This window comes from Bemisia tabaci, chromosome 5, assembly GCF_918797505.1.
Source record: "Bemisia tabaci chromosome 5, PGI_BMITA_v3".
NCBI lineage: Eukaryota > Metazoa > Arthropoda > Insecta > Hemiptera > Aleyrodidae > Bemisia > Bemisia tabaci.
This window is the reverse complement of record NC_092797.1, coordinates 8175521-8193062: the sequence shown is the minus strand read 5'-3', so window position 1 is coordinate 8193062 and position 17542 is coordinate 8175521. Positions and strand designations below refer to the sequence as shown.

The 17542-nt window shown below is 42.5% G+C and overlaps 1 protein-coding gene across 5 annotated transcripts in view; it reads right to left on the bottom strand.

The window, feature by feature from the left end:
* LOC109034861 (uncharacterized) overlaps positions 1–17542 on the bottom strand; it is a 391518-nt gene that overhangs the window by 48804 nt on the left and 325172 nt on the right. For all 5 annotated transcript variants that reach the window (XM_072300241.1, XM_072300243.1, XM_072300242.1 and 2 more), the window contains one exon: positions 7695–7947. In XM_072300241.1, coding sequence (XP_072156342.1) covers positions 7695–7947 — 253 coding nt within the window. The remainder of the gene's footprint in view (positions 1–7694; positions 7948–17542) is intronic.

The window sequence follows — 17542 nt, the reverse complement described above, 5'->3', positions numbered from 1 at the left end:
GAAAAGGATCGATTATCGGGGTTTACCATGATAATCGACTCTTCACCAGAGATTCAAATGGTAAAATATCGACAGTCGAGGATTCACGGTTCACCACTGCGTGTCGCGCTTTGCGATTAATCGATTGATCTGCCATTTGAATCCATAGAAAAGGATCGATTATCGGGGTATACCATAATAATCGACTCTTCACCATAGATTCAAATGGTAAAATATTGACAGTCGAGGATTCACGGTTCACCACTGCGCGTCGCGCTTTGCGATTAATCGATTAATCTGCCATTTGAACCTATAGAAAAGGATCGATTATCGGAATATACCTTTATAATCAACTCCGTACATTTAAATAGAAAAATATCGATACTCAAGGATTCATGCTTCGCAACTACGTGTTGCGCTTCACGATTAATCGATTGATCTGCCATTTGAACCTATAGAAAGGATCGATTATCAGGGTATACCTTACTAATCGATTCTTTACCGTAGATTCTAATGGGAAAATATCGAAAGTCGATGATTTACGCTTCTCCACGATAACAGCGTATTGAAATGGGGTTTACGTTGGAGTTGAGCCGTTCTCGCTTGTCACGGCATGCGGCAGGGCTTTCGACCGATCGCCGTTTCTTCGCCACTGGCTGATTTATTGGTACCATCGTCGGGTTGGTGGCCGTTTGTCGTTTCGCGCGGAATCACCTTAAAAGCCCCTCTTCCGAGTCGTGGTTGCCGATATTTATTCGACCCTGACTTCATCATCGCGGTCTAAAATAAAACCAGCTAAAACCAGCTTCACCTGCTCGCGAAGGCTGCGGACCTTCAGAGTCCCAGAGGTGCGCGCTAAGGTTAATGGTTATCGGGTTGGCGGCATTCAGCTGTGTGGATCGGAGGCTACGTATACCTGACACGGACTTTTACACAAGTGAGGGATTCTGGAGACGAGGGTGTTGGTGTTCCAAAAAAAGGGTAACCTACAGACACGATATCCTGGAAGAACTGATCTTGAGAGGCACCATATCCCAAAGATGCGATATCCGAGAGGCAAAGTGCCTCATTGTACGGTACCTCATATTCAAAGAGATTTGAGAGAAAGGGTACTTGGGCCTGCGGGCTGATTATTGAAATTGATAGACAAAGCGCAAGACAAAGAAGATGAAGGGAAAATGGAGCGATCGTATTGGTTGCAGCGGTTGGTATTTTTTGTCTATCAATTTCCATTTCCCCTATGTCTTCTTTGTCTATCAATTTCAATGATTAGACCAATGGTTCTGATCCAAATTTTCTTCACTACAAATGTCATTTTATTTGCTCACAAACTTTCCTGACGAATTCATCGATCACCAAATGCTTCCATCAATCCGTTACACACATCACTCTATTTCAATTTACTTCTCGTCCATTTCTTCGGCGTAATCCTCCAAGAATAGCTGGGAGGAATTTTAATCAAAGCTATAAAAAGTAGAGATAATCACCCAACATCAAACCAGTCACACCAACAAAGTCACTAAGTCAACTTCAAACGAATGACTAAGGTTATTATCTCTATCGGTGGCGCTACCGGTTAGTTCCAATGTTTACATCGGTAACCGCTCTCGAGTATTGTTACTCAGCGTTTCTGGAACTCAGCCTAAATCCAGGCGACGATTGCGCTCCCCCAAACGTTGACAAGGATGGCGACGAAAATCGGGTTTACGTCCTTCGTATTGCCGTGCTAAGGGAAAACGGCGTATGAACCTTCAGGCGTTGCCAAATTTCCATTCATAAACCGATAATTTCCTGGAAAATTTATTAATATTTCCCTCCCAATTTTCCAGATAATCAGTTTACAATTTTACCTAGAGATTCTGAAACTTTAAAGGCAAAATATTCGTAACTTTCCTCAAAAATGAACATTTTATCGGAGGAAATTTGGCAACTCTCGAATGTTCATACGGCGTTCTTCCTTACCACGGCAGCGTAGGGAAAAATCTTTCGAAATCCGGCAACCTTGTGCAGCCATACCCGTACCAATGTCCCACCAAGTGTTTCCCACCGTGACGAATCCGTCGCGAGCGGAGTGACGTAATCTAAGCTCATAAGCTCACAGCACACGACTTTCGAGTAAAAGTGGATGAGCCCTTTCGAACGATCCTCAAATCGTATGGAAGTCCGACTCTTATCTCCGCGATTAGGCAACATTTTTATTTCTCTTCGGTCATCAATCTAATCCTAGACGATTCTCGATTTTTCAAACATATCTCTCGTCGTGTTTCCTTATTCGGGAAGCTACAGCATCACGGTAGCCGGAAGATTTGAGGTTCTGGCGCGAGGAAAGTGGTGAGGGATTAGGAGAGAGTAGTAATAATCTGAATCTCCAATAATGGACTCTGTAATGGTACCGATAGATGCGGATCGCTTATTTTTGGGCTGATTGTTGAAATTGATAGACAAAGGTAAGATGGAGCGATCCTATTGATTGAATTCTGATGGACGAAGAGAAAATATGATGGACCAACAATACGGTCTCTCGTGGGTTGCCGTTAGTTGGTCTGTTACTAGCCTCTTTTGTTCATTGGAACCACTCGCTTCCACCGGTAGGTTCGCTCAACTTTTCTCTCGTCTATCACTTAGTCTATAAATTTCAATAATCAGCCCGCAAGTTGTTTAAGAGAAATGTCGACTCCAGAATGAAATGATTTCGAGATTTTGAACAATGCACTGGAAAAAAAACCACATTGGATCTAGAGTCCAGACTCTTGAAAACATTGACAAAAAAAGGACTCTTGATTCAATCAGATTCAAGCTTAAATCAAAAGAAAATCCGCTCAAATTAAGAGGCTTGGTTCTTGATTTAAGTTTACATCTGATTGAATGAAGAGTACTTTTTCTTGTCGATGTTTTTAAGAGTCTGGACTCTAGATCCAATGTGTTTTTTTTTCCAGTGTGTAAAAGCCTGGACATTAGGTGTATTTGCAGCTGTGCTCTGATGAGAGAACTCGGACGTTAGAGAGGAAAGCAAACCGCACTGGAAATGACTTAAAAAGGGTTGAATCGTTCGACTAAAAATAGCCGAGGGCGGCAATATAAGAGGGATGAAAAGGGTTAATGATGGGCGTTAGAGCGGCCGACGATATAATTACTACCAACGCGAACGGATGATGAGGTGAAGATACGCAAATACGATTAGCCCACAAAACGCGAGCTAAACCGCGCTAGTATTTTTACCACCAGGATAAGCCTGGAATGTCCGCGGTGAGTTATCATCAATCAAAATTCACCCGGTGGCATGGCCTCATCAGCAAAGTGCTGTTGTGTTGATAAGGTTTCATGTGTGATAAGGAAATTGTTGAAACATAGGTAATTGCAGGGAATGGTGCCGTAACCGAAACGCAAAAAAAAAAAATTAAAAGTAACCTACCCACTCGAACAATGCACCCATTTATCGCTTTCCGCACAAAGAACGTAACTCGATCCAAGGTCATAAAATTGACTCAAACAATTCAATTTTTTCCGAGAGTAAGTAAACTTGCATGATTTTCGTAGAATATTTGCTATTAAGTAAAAATTAATCGTATTTGCGGTAAGAAATTCTCGAGATTTTCCTGGTAAAAATGCAATTTGCGCGGAAAAACCTGGCGACTTTGAAATGTATTTACGTTCTTTCGTGCGGAAAACGACTAACCGTGGCAAATCGAGATACGCGGTTTGGCGATTTCACCTTCACCATCGAAGTCCTCTCCGTTTCAGTTCGGTTTGCAGCCGATGGATGCGCGAAAGCGGGCGAAGTTCATCACGGCGCATGGATACAACTATTCGTGCTCCGTGGATGTGCGTGTTGCCTGGTAGAAATTGAAGGCGCCCTGGTTTTGCATCGAAATGCTCATGTTGCGCTGCGCCCCTCGTCAGTGTTAAATAACCACAACGGTCGCGAAAATACTAAATCAAGGATATTTATGCCTTTTTAGCAAAGAAAATGTGGCAACGTTCCACTTTTGATACGTTGTTTTGCCTAAGTGCGGTGGGATGGGTGGGGTGAAACGTCTGGCACAGCAGACGGATTGGGCGAGGCGGTCGAGCGGCGGCTGGGAGGGAGAATTTTCCCACATACGGTGTTCCGTGGTTGGCAGCCACGCGAATCTGATACCTCTCGGCGCATTTGCCGGTGACACGAGAAAAGTCATGGGCTCCACACGAGGAAACTGTTGGAGATTTTGCGGATCCCTCGCCGTTGAGGCAACAGAGCTTTCGAGTCCAATTAAAAGAGTACAATATCACCCGAGCTCTCTTCAATCGCGAGAGAAAGTTGGGGGCAATAAAAAGTCTCGGCGATACTGCACGAGAAGACTTCCTGGACATGACCGAATTGCCACAAGCTTTTGGAACTGCCCAAAAAAGAGAGAAAAAACAAAACAATCGCTTAGAAACCCCTAAAACCCGATTTGCAAATGAGATTGCGAGGAGTCAGTGGGTGAAAGGATAAGTTGCTGTTACAGGGTGTCTAGTATTTTGTAATTTTGAAAAATCCTAATATTTCCCGGATTTTTCCTGATATTTCATAAAAAATTCCTGATTTTTTCATTTTGAAAATTCCTGATATTTTCCTGATTTTTCTCGACTAGTGGCACGGTAGGCAGAAAGCAAGACTTTCTCCGCTGAGGAGTTTTGCGTAAGAAAAATTCCTGATAAAACGTCCGATTTTTCCGATATTCCTGATTTTTTCCTGATCGGCCAAAGTTCCTGATATTTTCCGGTTTTTCCTGATGCTAGAAACCCTGTATTAGGTGTTGACGTTGAAAAGTATTAGGCGACCCCACTTGAAAAATGACAATTTTTATTTATTTTTGTTTTTAATAATTCCCTTCTCATCAGAACTATCAGATAATTAGGGCCTGTCATTAGTGCTGAATTAACACTAGAGAAAGAGGAAGAGAGAATAAAACCCATTAAATCATAAATTAGCGAATGTTGACACAGAGAAACAAGATTAGGTAATTTGTGTAATCTTGTTCGTTTTAGGTACGAGACACTTAAAAAAAATCCACTTCAGGCAGATTAAGAAAAATTATTCTAGACCTTTTTTTATGGGCTAAAGCTCAGGAGAGACGTTAGTAGTAGGTAAAAGAAAAATTCGATTTTCACCCGGCACATAAAGGCGCCTAGAAATGAAAAAATTAATAGCTTTTCCAGATTATCCATACCAAAAAAACATCAAATTTTGTCCTATTATCAGACATTTTTTTCTTCCAGAAAAAATAGCCCCGCACACTTCATTACACTACATAATAAAACGAGTAACGTGTGATTGTTTCTGCTTCGAGAAAATTAAACGGTGCCCTAATTTCTCGCTATGAAAGGCGGGAAAATTGATAATATCATTCACGATTCGGCATCAGTGGCGTGGCATGCTTTACGATAAATTGATTCATCTGTCATTTGAAGCTATTGTAAAGAGTCGATAAATAGGATGTTCCCAACGAACACCTTGATAATCGATTCTTCACAATGGCTTCAAATGGGGAAATATCGATTATCGACCGTTCACGCTTCGGCATCGGAGGTCGAGAGCTCACCTTTTAATGGAAACGCAGCAGTCTGACGGAGAAAACGGTCTGGGATTAATACCGCCGAGTTGAAGAAAAACGCCGTATGAACACATTAGAGAGCTGCCAAAATTCCCGGCATGAAGCGTGTATTTTAGAGGAAAGTTATGCATTGTATCCTTCAAAATTTTCAGATATTTTAGATCAAATAACGAACAAAATTCTTCAAAAATTGGAGGACAACAGTTTACAATTACTACCGAAAATTCGAGATTCCTCGAAGATATGGCAACGCTTGAAGGCTCATACGGCGTTCTTCCTTAGCACGGCAGAATAGACCCGAGCCCGAAACGACCCACCATTCAGATTGGCTGCGTTGACAATAAAAATGAATCAACGCTGGCAGGGGGGAGGAGGGAGAGGAGCTATACTGCATTAGCAAGAAAAAATCGTTACAGGGCACAGGTAACGGACACAAAAAACCGGCCGCGGTTGAATTTCGAACCTTCGCCTCCGGCTAGACGCCAGACAGCGCGGCGGTGGAGTTGGCAACCCTGCGCCCGCCGCTGTTGCCGAGTCGAGATTAAATGAATATCGGATTTTAAACGTTTAACGGTTGAGATGGGAAGGGTCGCATTGCAACGCTGCGAAATTTCTCCTGGCAACGTATTCCTTCACGCGTTAACGGACGCGACTCTCACACAAGGGTGCAGAAAGTTCTTCGGCCCCCACGCATAAGGACATTGCGCGCCTGCAGTAATTTTCACCAAAAAATAGTGTTTTTGCAGCCATTTTCAAAAAATTAAAAGCGCTCGCATTGATTTACTTAGGGTACAACGCTTCCACAGTATAATTCTCAAAAATTCAACGATTACGCTGTAATTTTTTAAACGCTATTGCACTCGTTTTTAATAGTCAGAGCATTCGCACTAATTTTTACAAAATATCAACATCCTTATCAAAAGTTTTTGTAAAAATCAGTGCGTTAAGCGTTGACTCTTTTAAGGATAAAACCCATTATTGGATTCACGTAAGCGAACGTTCGGTTCATGTAAACAAACTTCTTCCATCAGTTCTATTCACCTCGTGAGTTCGGTTACACGAACTGAACAAACTGACAGTTGGGTTTGACGAACCGAATGGTTGGGATGATACAAAACTCCCTGTTCTCCTTCAATTCGTGAATATGCAATTTTACCTACTTGGAAGTTAAAATAATTGTATCACGCGTTTCGCCCTCGGCCAATTTTTTACTCTGCGTTAAAGTCCCTGAGTCGGTCGAACACATTTCACGGTCTCCTTCATCTCATGGATATGCAATTTAATCTACTTAAAAGTCGAAATCGTTGTATTTCACGTCTAGTTCCATCAAAATTTTCTACTGCAGTCCTAAACTTGGCTTTTCACGCAAAAAACATACTAACAAAATTTCATATGAAAATTGGAGATAATATTGGAGTAAAAAATAAATTGATGAATGATGCTTTGCAACACTGTACTGCAATGAAGAACCCCATGGGTATGACTTCTTCAAGAAGTTCTCTTTTTTATCAGAGCCTTGAACTTTCCCCAATCTAAGTAAAAGAATTTGAGTATCATTTAATAATATTCAGAGATCATTGAGAATTTTTAGTGTTGTCACAAAGTGAACTTTTTACCTCAAGAGTTAGTCTTGGGAGCTTACAGGGGATCCATTTTAAGAGATATTTAATACCTTTAATAAAACTAAGGTAAAATACGTTTTAGAACTCTTGATATGAGATTTCTTCTGGCGCCTTAATTATAATAAGTAATGAGCATCAAAGGAAAAAAATAGCAGGGAGAAAATATTTATCTAATCTTTCAATAAAATAAAAAAATAAATAAATAAAAAAAAGCAGGTTAGTAAAAAGGCTACTCTAGCGCGTTAAAATTAAAATATTTGCTTCCTCATGATCTGATATTTTGATAGACTTTAATGAAATAAATAAATATGTTTAAAATACAGCCTCACTGCAGAGGAATGGATTAAGAGGGAGCAGTGAGATAGTTCCTAGTTTTATTCCACCTGATTTTTGAACTTGAGCATTCTTTCCCAAGTTTTCTGGCAGGATACATTGATATCAATGTACAAAGTTTCAGGCATACTCCCATCACTTTTCATTCCATGCACACCAAAATGGATTCTTGAAAATTTCTTACCTGGTCGTTGCTGTACAAGGTGTACTGCGAAGATGTCTTGTTGACAGGTTTGCTGGCGGAATACTGCCATAGGAATGGTGGTGGGACAGCAGTCGATTCCAGAGATGGCTGAAGAACGGCAGTTTGAGTCGACGTAACAGCAGTTACGGTGGACACAACTACATCGGGAGGCGAGATGATGTTGTTATTGTGGTTGGTGACAGTAGGTCCATTCACGTGATTCAGCTGGTTCTCATCTCTTTTCCTCAGTTTACTGCGAACGAGACGAATAGCAATCAGTGTTGAACCGTTAGAGCCTACCATTTTTAAACTATTTCTAAGAGTTCCAACGCAGTTAAAACCCTTCTTAACAGTTTCAGTTTTCTCCGCTTTATCGACCACTATCTTCTGGTTTTTCTTGTCGGGGTTCAGGGGGGAGTTGTGGGTTTTGGGGTGGGATGGGAAGTGGAAAACTCCACCGAAAGTTACTGATTTATTGGACATGGTTGGAGGTTTGCAGTTCAAATGAAAGGCAAACTGAAATAGAATTCACTGAGTCTGCGGGGGCAAAGCATTCGATGTTGATAGCAAATCGATGTTATTTTGTACTGTACATGGACTAGTTTAGTATCACAGCTTGGTTGTCGAAGGAAATGAGTGCGCCGCAGCTTAGGATGAAGCTATGTTATCACTCAGATTGATATCTTGAGAAAGATTCGAATCGATACGGGAGAATCTGTTAACTGAAGGGATGGTTAGTAGGCCGAAAAATAACGCGGAACGTCCACTGAACAAATAGCCATGGATATGTAATTAACAACCCCGGCTTCACTCCCAAAACCACGCACAACGGGGAAAAATTTAGTCCTGGATTTTGGACACACATTCGAACTACATAGATATAACTTGGGAGCAAAAACACACTAGTTTTTCACCCTTGGGTGAGTTTCTAGGTTAAGGTGATGCGCGAAGCAAAACTTCAACGAATGAGCCTCGACCGAGTCGATGGAAATAATTCACTAAAAAGTCCGAAAGCACTCCGCAACAAGTTGCTAGGCGAACGAAACGCTAGTTATCACTTATCAGCAAGGGTTTAGGACAGCACAGGACAAAGGACGCTGACAGCCCGCGCCGGGTTCCTGCACCGCTTGCCTCAATCGAAAGACTGACGAGGAGAGGCTGCAATCAAAACAAAGACAGCGACGCGAGCAGCGCTCTCTGCCCCGCGGGCCATGAACTAACTACACTGTATTTTCTACCTAGCTAGACTCGCATCCAGGCTTTTCGATATCCAGACTCATCCGGACGGGACGCCACTTGGAAACGGTGAATGGGGGAGGGCTCTTGAGGGCTTCAACCCTTCCAGACAGCTTTGACCCTTTCAGACGGCCTCCCGCACGCATTGTTGGCACATCGAGTAAAAATCGTCATGATGAAATCTGTCTGGGCGGACTGTCACCACCAGAAAACGATAAAATATCCAGTTCAAAGAATATTCGAGTTCTTTTTTCTCTACTTTGAACTTTAGAACTCTATTGAGAAATTTTAATTTACTTCTCTCCAAATTGAACGCTTCGCGCTGCAGGTATTAACGAGAATGAATATTGGCTATAAATGAAATGACACCGGCCACGATGTCGTCGTATAGGTATGAATTTTCCTCTTCGGAAAGTCAAAATCTTTCTTTATTCATTTCCGCACGCTGAAATACGACACAATTTAAAAACACGGAGAAAAAAACTTCGCGCATGAAACCCGAAGTTCAGGTCATGTGGATCTCTGAAGTTCTCAGATCGTGCATCCGTAAACTTGAGGTCCAAGCTGCCAAAGTTTGGATCATACATCTGACAGGTCGAACTTCCCTGGTAAAAATTGGCGATAAGAGCTGCGTTTCAAAATACCATAGGAATTAGTATAGCCGGCTAAAGAAGGCTACAGAAAATCATACAGCTGGCTGTAGAATGTGGAGAAAATCATACGGCCGGGCTATACGAAGCGATAAAAAATTATGCAGCCGGGCTATAGTTCCTGTCGCCGGGCTGTAGTTCCTGTCGCCGGGCTGTAGTTCCTATCGCCGGGCTTTACACTTTATCGCCTGGCTGTTGCTTTTTCGCCATCGATTATAAAAGGCTATAAGAAATTGTGTAGAAATTCGGGTGCTTTGGAAATCATTAAGTTTGATACGGAACCACCTTAATATTTACAAAACACACATTATATTTTCCTTTAATACATATTTTTTTTTCATAAATTAAAATGAGAATAATCCATACAGGATGTGCAAACATTTCAAAATCACAAGTTGAATAACGCTGACTACGCCAGATTAAATATTAGAGCCTAACACAAAGCGGAGCGGCGACGCACTGGCGCCTGCAAACCTAACAGGGATACCTCACGCATTGCGCAACGCGTGAAGTATCCCTGTTAGGTTTGTAGGCGCCAATGCGTGTCTCGCGCTGGCTGCCCGCCTGCCACGGCGCTTGAAGCAACTGTTTCACACCGGAGGTATTGCACAGTATCATACGAAACTGAAAGGCGCTCTAATATATTAGTAATTGCAGGCATCCATCAAAAGTACGGAGCTTTCCTCGCAAAATAAATCAAGATACTACGGCCCAAAAAGAGAGCAGTATTCCAAAAACTCACTGAGTCCTAGCATCCGTAATTAGTAACGTTTAGCATACACTTTATCGCCTGCCTGTTGCTTAGTCGCCATCGGCTATAAAAGGCCATAAGAAATTATGTAGCAGGCTATAGAAGTTATTGAAAATCTTACAGCCGGCTGTAGGTCTATGGTATTTTGGAACACAGATTCTTCTGCCAATTTTTACCAGGGTTCTATGGAGTCAACCAAAAGTACCGAAGTACTTCAGATGTGTGACCCAAACTTCGGCAGCTGAACCTTAAGTTTTCGGATGCACGATACAAAAACTTCAAAGATCAATATGACCGGAACTTTGGGTTCCACGCACGAAGTTTGGATTAGAATTTTTCGGTTTGAATGAATATCGAGGCTGTCAATTTATCGCCGCGGTAAATAGGACCTACAAAGAGTGGTCCTCCAGAGAGCTTCCTCGGAAAAATTTTGAGAAGAAGGCAACTCAAGAGCAATTTTGAGCTGTCCTGATTGAGAAATTAATTGAAACGAGATATTAAAGGTAGAGGAAGGATAGGTAAGTCACGCACTTATATCAGCGAGAGCCGTCACATTTCAATAGAAGTGCAAAACCAGGTATCCCCGTTTGCGATGTCGCGGACTTCCTGTCGTACCTACTTTAAGTTTTCCCTGGCGAACTAGTTAGGACTAGTCTGGACGTTATCAGGTAAAATTCCTGAAAACTTACTTCATTTTTCTTCTCTGTTAGCAGATGTTCTGTTTACTCAAAGTTTCCTTGTTTCTCCTCGAAGAAACATAAAATAGGAGCGAAAATTTAGAAACACTGCAATGGAGATACGTGGTTTCGCACTATGGCCATCGATTTTCTAAGGGGGGGGGGGGGGGTCATGTAGGTTTCTGGAAAAGGGGGAGGGGGCTCACCCTTGTTCCGCCCATGGATACTTTTAAACTGAGGCACTTAACACTTAACGTCCCTGTATTCCTAACGACAGAAGTGGGATTTTCAAGTCTGCAGATTGGCTGTTAAGTAACCTGGCGGGCTCGATGGCGTGCCAAATGGACTCGTCAGGTCAACCGCTATCGGCTATCCTCCTCCGCCGGTCGACACCCGACATCCGCGCATCCACCGTCCAACAACTCAACGGCCAACTTGTCAACTCCATCCGCGACGACGGCGAGCACCCTGATTTCTCTCCGGGAAGGACGACGCCTCTCGTCGCTCGTCCGATCGCTCGCTCGCGATAAGTATAGGAGCCATAAAGGCGCTCTGCTAATTTAATTACAATATTTTCTCCGATCCAGTCCTACCAGTCCTGCCAGCACTTTCCAAAGATACGCTTTGTTGGTGCTCTGCTTCGACGTCGGCCGTTGCGTTGCGTAATTGGCCCATCGCCAGGGTCCGTCGCGGTCAAACCCAAACCTCGCGCTCGCCACTCGCCACTCGCGGCGAGTGGCGAGTAATCGCTAATCAGCGGAATCCTCTGGCCTCTGCTGTTGCCTTTGAAAATAGCACCCGGAGCCGTTTGTTTGTGACGTAGCACCGGATCCGTTAGTATTCCTTCGCCTGGTTTCGCGCTGACTCGTTCCAGAGCGCAGGCGCGGACCGAGGGGCCGATCCGAAAGGTGTCAGCGTGTGAGCTTTGACGTGCTGGGTAAAGCGCCCAGCCCACGTTCAAACTAGGGGCTTCGAAGAGGCTCATCGATGGAACTGTTAAATGTTGCCTCTCCCAGATCGTCGGCCCGACGATCTTTGAAGGAAACCGACGAGTTCGGGACATATTGTAGATCAAATCTCGTAATTTTCAGGGAATTTTGTGCGGAAATGGCTGAGAAATTGAAGAATTAATGCCAGTTTAAGAGCCCCAGTTTGAACGTGGGTTGGACGCTTAACAGCGGTAGCATGATGGCATACACGGAGGAGAGCTGGTGTTTGCGGGTTAATGATTTATACCCACTGATGATCAGGGGCGGACTGGTAGTCGAAAAGTTAGGAGGCGACCTAAATGTGGGGGCCCCTCCTGTCGCTCAGGGGCCCCTCTAAGAAGGTCCGGGGGCCCTCGCCCGGAAAACTTTGAAAATTTCACACTTCTTAAACAGAATTTTAAGTATTATTGGTGTTAAATTCTACAGTACTTGAACTTCAAAATAAACTATTCTCAGGATTCTTCGGGGGGCCTCTTCATCACATAAGCTTTAAGCGACCTTTCATGTCTCTTAGAGACAAGGATTTTGGGGCCTTTTGGTGATTGAAAATGACAGGAAGATTACAACATTACGGGGAAAAAAACGATGACTCGAAAAAAATTCGCTGCGGGGGCCCTTTCGGGACCTACGCGGCAAATTGTTAGGAGGCGATCGCCTCCCCGCCTTCATGGCCAGTCCACGCCCCTGGTTAACCGACCAGTAACCAGGGGCCCTGGTTACTGGTTACGCTTGAAAAGTAGACTCAATTTTGCTGTCAGGAGCTACAATTTCTGGCTCAGTTTAGAAACAATGCATGTACATTCAGTTTCCCTGTGCATAAAAGTGTTTTCACGGATGAACCAGAAATTGTAGTATCTAATTGCGAAATGTACTCCAAGGGGAAAATGCGCATCACCTCCAAGCATAAGGGTCTAGAACCGCCTACGAAGAAGAGTATTTCTTATGTGAGGATTTGAAATCAGACTTTACTCAGCAGTGGCGTGGCAAGCTTTGCAATCTATCGATATCTCCCCAATTGAAGCTGTGGTAAATAATCGATTACTAAGGTTTCCGCTGCGACCACCCTGTTCATCGATACTTTTCCACAGGTTTAAACGGCCGATCAATCGATCTAGAACCGGGAGTCAGCTTGGAGACTAGAAAGTGGGAGTCGGGTCTGGCACTGGAATTACTCACAGGTGACATGGAATGAGTCACAGCTCCAACGGAGACACCTCTCTCGCACAGCTGTCTCTGTCACAGCTGCTGTTCCCGAGCAGAATCCATTCATTCTGTATCTCTGTTTGCCCCCCGTCAATCCGCGATGATGGAGCCCGCCAATTTCCAGCTTCCGGAAATTTCGATCCGAACCGGACGGCTTGCAAGCTCCGTTTTTCCGCACCTGACTGAAACGTGCTGGAAAAACCTCCTAACTCCAGCGAAAATCTCGATCAGATGCGTGGTTCATGCTCGGCAAGGACCTTCCGGATTGCTCAACGAACGAACCGGAGCTAAACGGTGCTTTTCCGCACGCCAATCGGGCCCAACTGCACTGCGATGTCCGTCGAAGAAAAATCGCGCAACTCGAACAGAAAATTAGGTTAGATACGCGGTTTTTGCGTGGTATATGGTAATATACAGTCATACTGGGGGAAAACGCTGTATCAGCATTCGAATGTTGCCAAATTTCCTCCGATAAACATTCAATTTTGAGAAAATGTTTGAATATTTTTCATCAAAATTGTCTAATAAACTATAGATTAAATTGTGAATAACATTCTCCGACGAATCCAAAGAGAAAAACTCACAAGTTTACGAGAAAATTAACATTAGTTAAGCAGAAATTTGGCACCGTCTGGAAGGTTTTAAGACGTTTTTCTCCAGCGAGGCAAGTGTACTACGACGCACAAGACCCTATAAGTAAAAACGCCGGATATCCCATTGGAAATACGCGGGACGTCCGTCGTTTTTTATCGCGCACCCGTTCTTCCGACTCGAGACGGCATGAATATAAATCGCCCGCTCGCGCGAACCGCGACATAGGTCAACCGGTTCAAATTTAGCAAAAATCGAGCGAAAAAACTCGGCTGTGTCTGATCTCCGTTTCCTGCAAGGAATGGGCGCCGCGCATAAGGATCGTCGTCTCGACGCGAAAACAGCGTATTCGCGTTGACTTTTCAACGGGAGTAACGTTGTTTTCGCTCGGCATTGTTCGACTGCCTACTTTCGTCGAGTGACATGACACCGCACGGGGGCTATAAAACATTCTCTTCCCTTTCCGCCCTCGGACTTGCCAAGTACCGGTATACCACGCCGCGGAAAAACAATACCAAAAAGGGGTGTACCCGATTATAAATGTATACCAATCGATGGCGATCGGTTGACTTCGCTTTTGAATGCATATAATCAGGTTTGGGTTCGGAGAGGGAAACAATTGGTTTAAATCTGGAGGCGCGGATCTCAAACTTCCGCCTGTATTTTATTTTCTTGATGCGAAAATGAACTTGTATGAAGGCTTTAAATTTATGGTAATAAAAACCGGGACATTTCGAGGATGATTACGCTGTAATTTTTACTCGGGAAATGGAAGGAAGAAGGTAGATTTTTTGAAAAATACGTACTGTTACTGTTCCTTTCCGACGCTTGGGTTGGGATGATAAAATGTTTAATTTTTGGTGTTCATTTTTACCGGTTGACATTGAGTTTGAAAATTAAGTGCTTTAGAGAGAATGTCTTTGATTGCGTTACTTATCAAAAGAGATGGGCATTCAATAAGGTCATTACCTCGTCAGATTATGATCATGAATTTGTTGGCATAAAAATAGGCTTAGCAGAAGCAGAATTCGGATTAGAAACAAAGTATGTTCCATTAGTTTCCATTCTGTGTGTCTTTTTACGGATAAGCCAGAAATTGTAGTTCTTAATTGCAATATGGTCCTATCCAACTGTTCCTAGGTTTTAGATCTTACAATTAGCTGGCTGCAAGTGAGTGCAACATTGCATGCAAATTTATGCACACAAAAGCACAATTTATTTGAAAATTTTTGATTTTTCCAAGAAAAGAAAGCTTGGAGTTTATAGTTTGCCTAAATTATACGCTGCATTGACGCGAACAAGGAAGTCGTTCGCGCTAAGCTTCGTCGCTTTTGGGAAATTTCTAAGAATTGTTTCCACTCGAGTCAGCGCAAACCCGATTCACCTGGCATGAGTCGATGGTTTCCGATTCAGCCTAAAAATTGAGTAGATTTGAATGCATTTTGAACTTGACCTGAATTTTATCATAGTTTATCAGCATTTGCAACGATGCTGAGAAGCATTTTGTGCGGAAATTGGATTGCGGAGCTTTTAATAGCTGATAACACGGCTCTTTGATTGATCCACTAGTTTATGAGAAAATGGATTAATGCAATTAGTATGAAAATTAAATAATTAGATGGATATGCATCTTAAATGACCAATGAGAGAGTGTGCGTTGAATTTCCTTTGTGCCTCACGTCGCTCGTTATGCAACGGATTTGAAATTTTGGAAATTCAGCTGAAAATGAATATCGTATATTCATTTTGAAAACACCAGGTTCACTCTTATCATGCCCTTGCGCTTGGAAAAATTGCCGCACATAGGTTTTCAGGGTGGGAGAGATGAGAGAAAGTGGTTCCGAAAATTTATATAGAAAAGCACAACCTTGGAAAATCGCTTTCATGTACTATTTATCGCAACGACGATACCTATAAGAAAATATTTTTAAGTTAGAAAGAGGTGTTTTTCAGTGGTGCCTGGCAGACTTGCAACATTTCTTTCATTTTTTTAGTTATAATATTACTTAGTTTACTTTATGAACGATGCGAACTGAGGTCGTAGACTTTATTATACGGAGTTTATCCTTCGATTTACTGGATATGCAATTTCCCGACTCACGTTTTTGTAACAACGAGAACGACGATGCTGTTAAGTTTTCCTTCACTTGGTCGGTTATGCAATTTCAAGACGAGCGTGTTCGTTGAGTTGGATCGGGATGAACAATGCGAACAGAGTATGAAATAATGAGCGGCACACAAAACATTACTTTCAAAAGCAGTACTGTTTCCCTTCAATTTGTCGGTTATGCAATGTCTCGATACTTACGCTCGATGAATGGTATTCTATCAATCGATGTCAAAATAGCTAGTCAAGATAATAGAGTGGAAAAAATGCACGGACTGGCAACTTTCTTCATCTCGGCGACCATCATTGTTAGCGCTAAATTGCTCAAACTAAGCTGAGTGAATTTAAAGATCAAATTTTGAATATTTTTAACATTAATAATAATTAATGATCATGAACAGTGCTTTACAAAATCTAACTTATGACGAGTGTAAGTTACAGAGAAGAACGGTTACATCACTATTTGCTAAGTTCGAGCAGAGAAAGCTTAAAATCCGGAATGAATGTTGATTATTTTTTATTTCAGGCTTTCGATTGCGACAAAAAATATGGGCCGAATCTCCATCAGCAATTAAATATGGTTAGGAAAAGCTATGTTTTTCTTCCATAGGCACCCTGCTTCATCCAGAATAGATTGCTTTACATAGAATTAAATGGAGTAACAGTGTTGCCAACTTTTTCGGTGTAAGAATGAAAGAATCTACCGTTTTGACATCCGTTGGCAACGTTGAAGACAAATGACGGTCATTTTCGGGAAGGTGAAGCTAGAGGCCGCTGTGACGTCACATCGCTCGCGGCTGTGCAGGAGGCGGGGGAGGGGGGGGGGTGCATTAGTGGGGCACTCTAGTAGCCCGTTTTGCCAAACTCCCCTGCCCTGTCTGCTACATCTAGTGACAACCAGATTGCAAACGACCCAAAATCCATCGATTAATTACAAATTAGAGACTCGAAATAAGAGAAAGCGTATTGCAATATTGCCACGAAAAAGTGCATTGTCTCTCGTTCGTCTCAGAACATGGGTTTTATACGGATTATCAGGCATTTTTTAGACGAAAGACTTTTTAAAATTACAAAATTTTTAGAAAAAAATGAGTTAGAACATCCCGATACAAACTTCGCCCTTACGGAGCGGATTTCAGTTTTCATTCATTTCATTGGTGGATTCAGCAAGTTGGCAACATTGTTTCCTCTCCATTTAAACCTGTGGAAATGAATCGATTTTTGCTAGGGCCAGGTGTTTCGATAAGAATCGATTATTCAACACTGATATAAACGAAGAAATGGCGAAACTAATGGATCCGCTTCTGGTCATTCCACTTGGGTTTTTTGGGATCAAATCAGGCTGCGGAGTAGAATTTACTCTAGACTCCACTCCTAAATGTCTGACAGTGTATATTCATTTGGTGATATTCCCGTACAAGCATATATTTTACTCAAAACACCCGGTGTGAAATTTTCTCATTTCGTGCCCATTCGATGAGATAATGAAAAATTTACAAATCTTAATATTGAACAAGAAACATTGTTTTCAAAAATTGTTGTGTGAGATTTGTACCCGAATCCCGTAATCTTGAGACAGTAAAAACGATGAATTTCGCAGAAACGTAACCCGCAGGTTCAAAAACAGAAAACAATAAAGAAAAA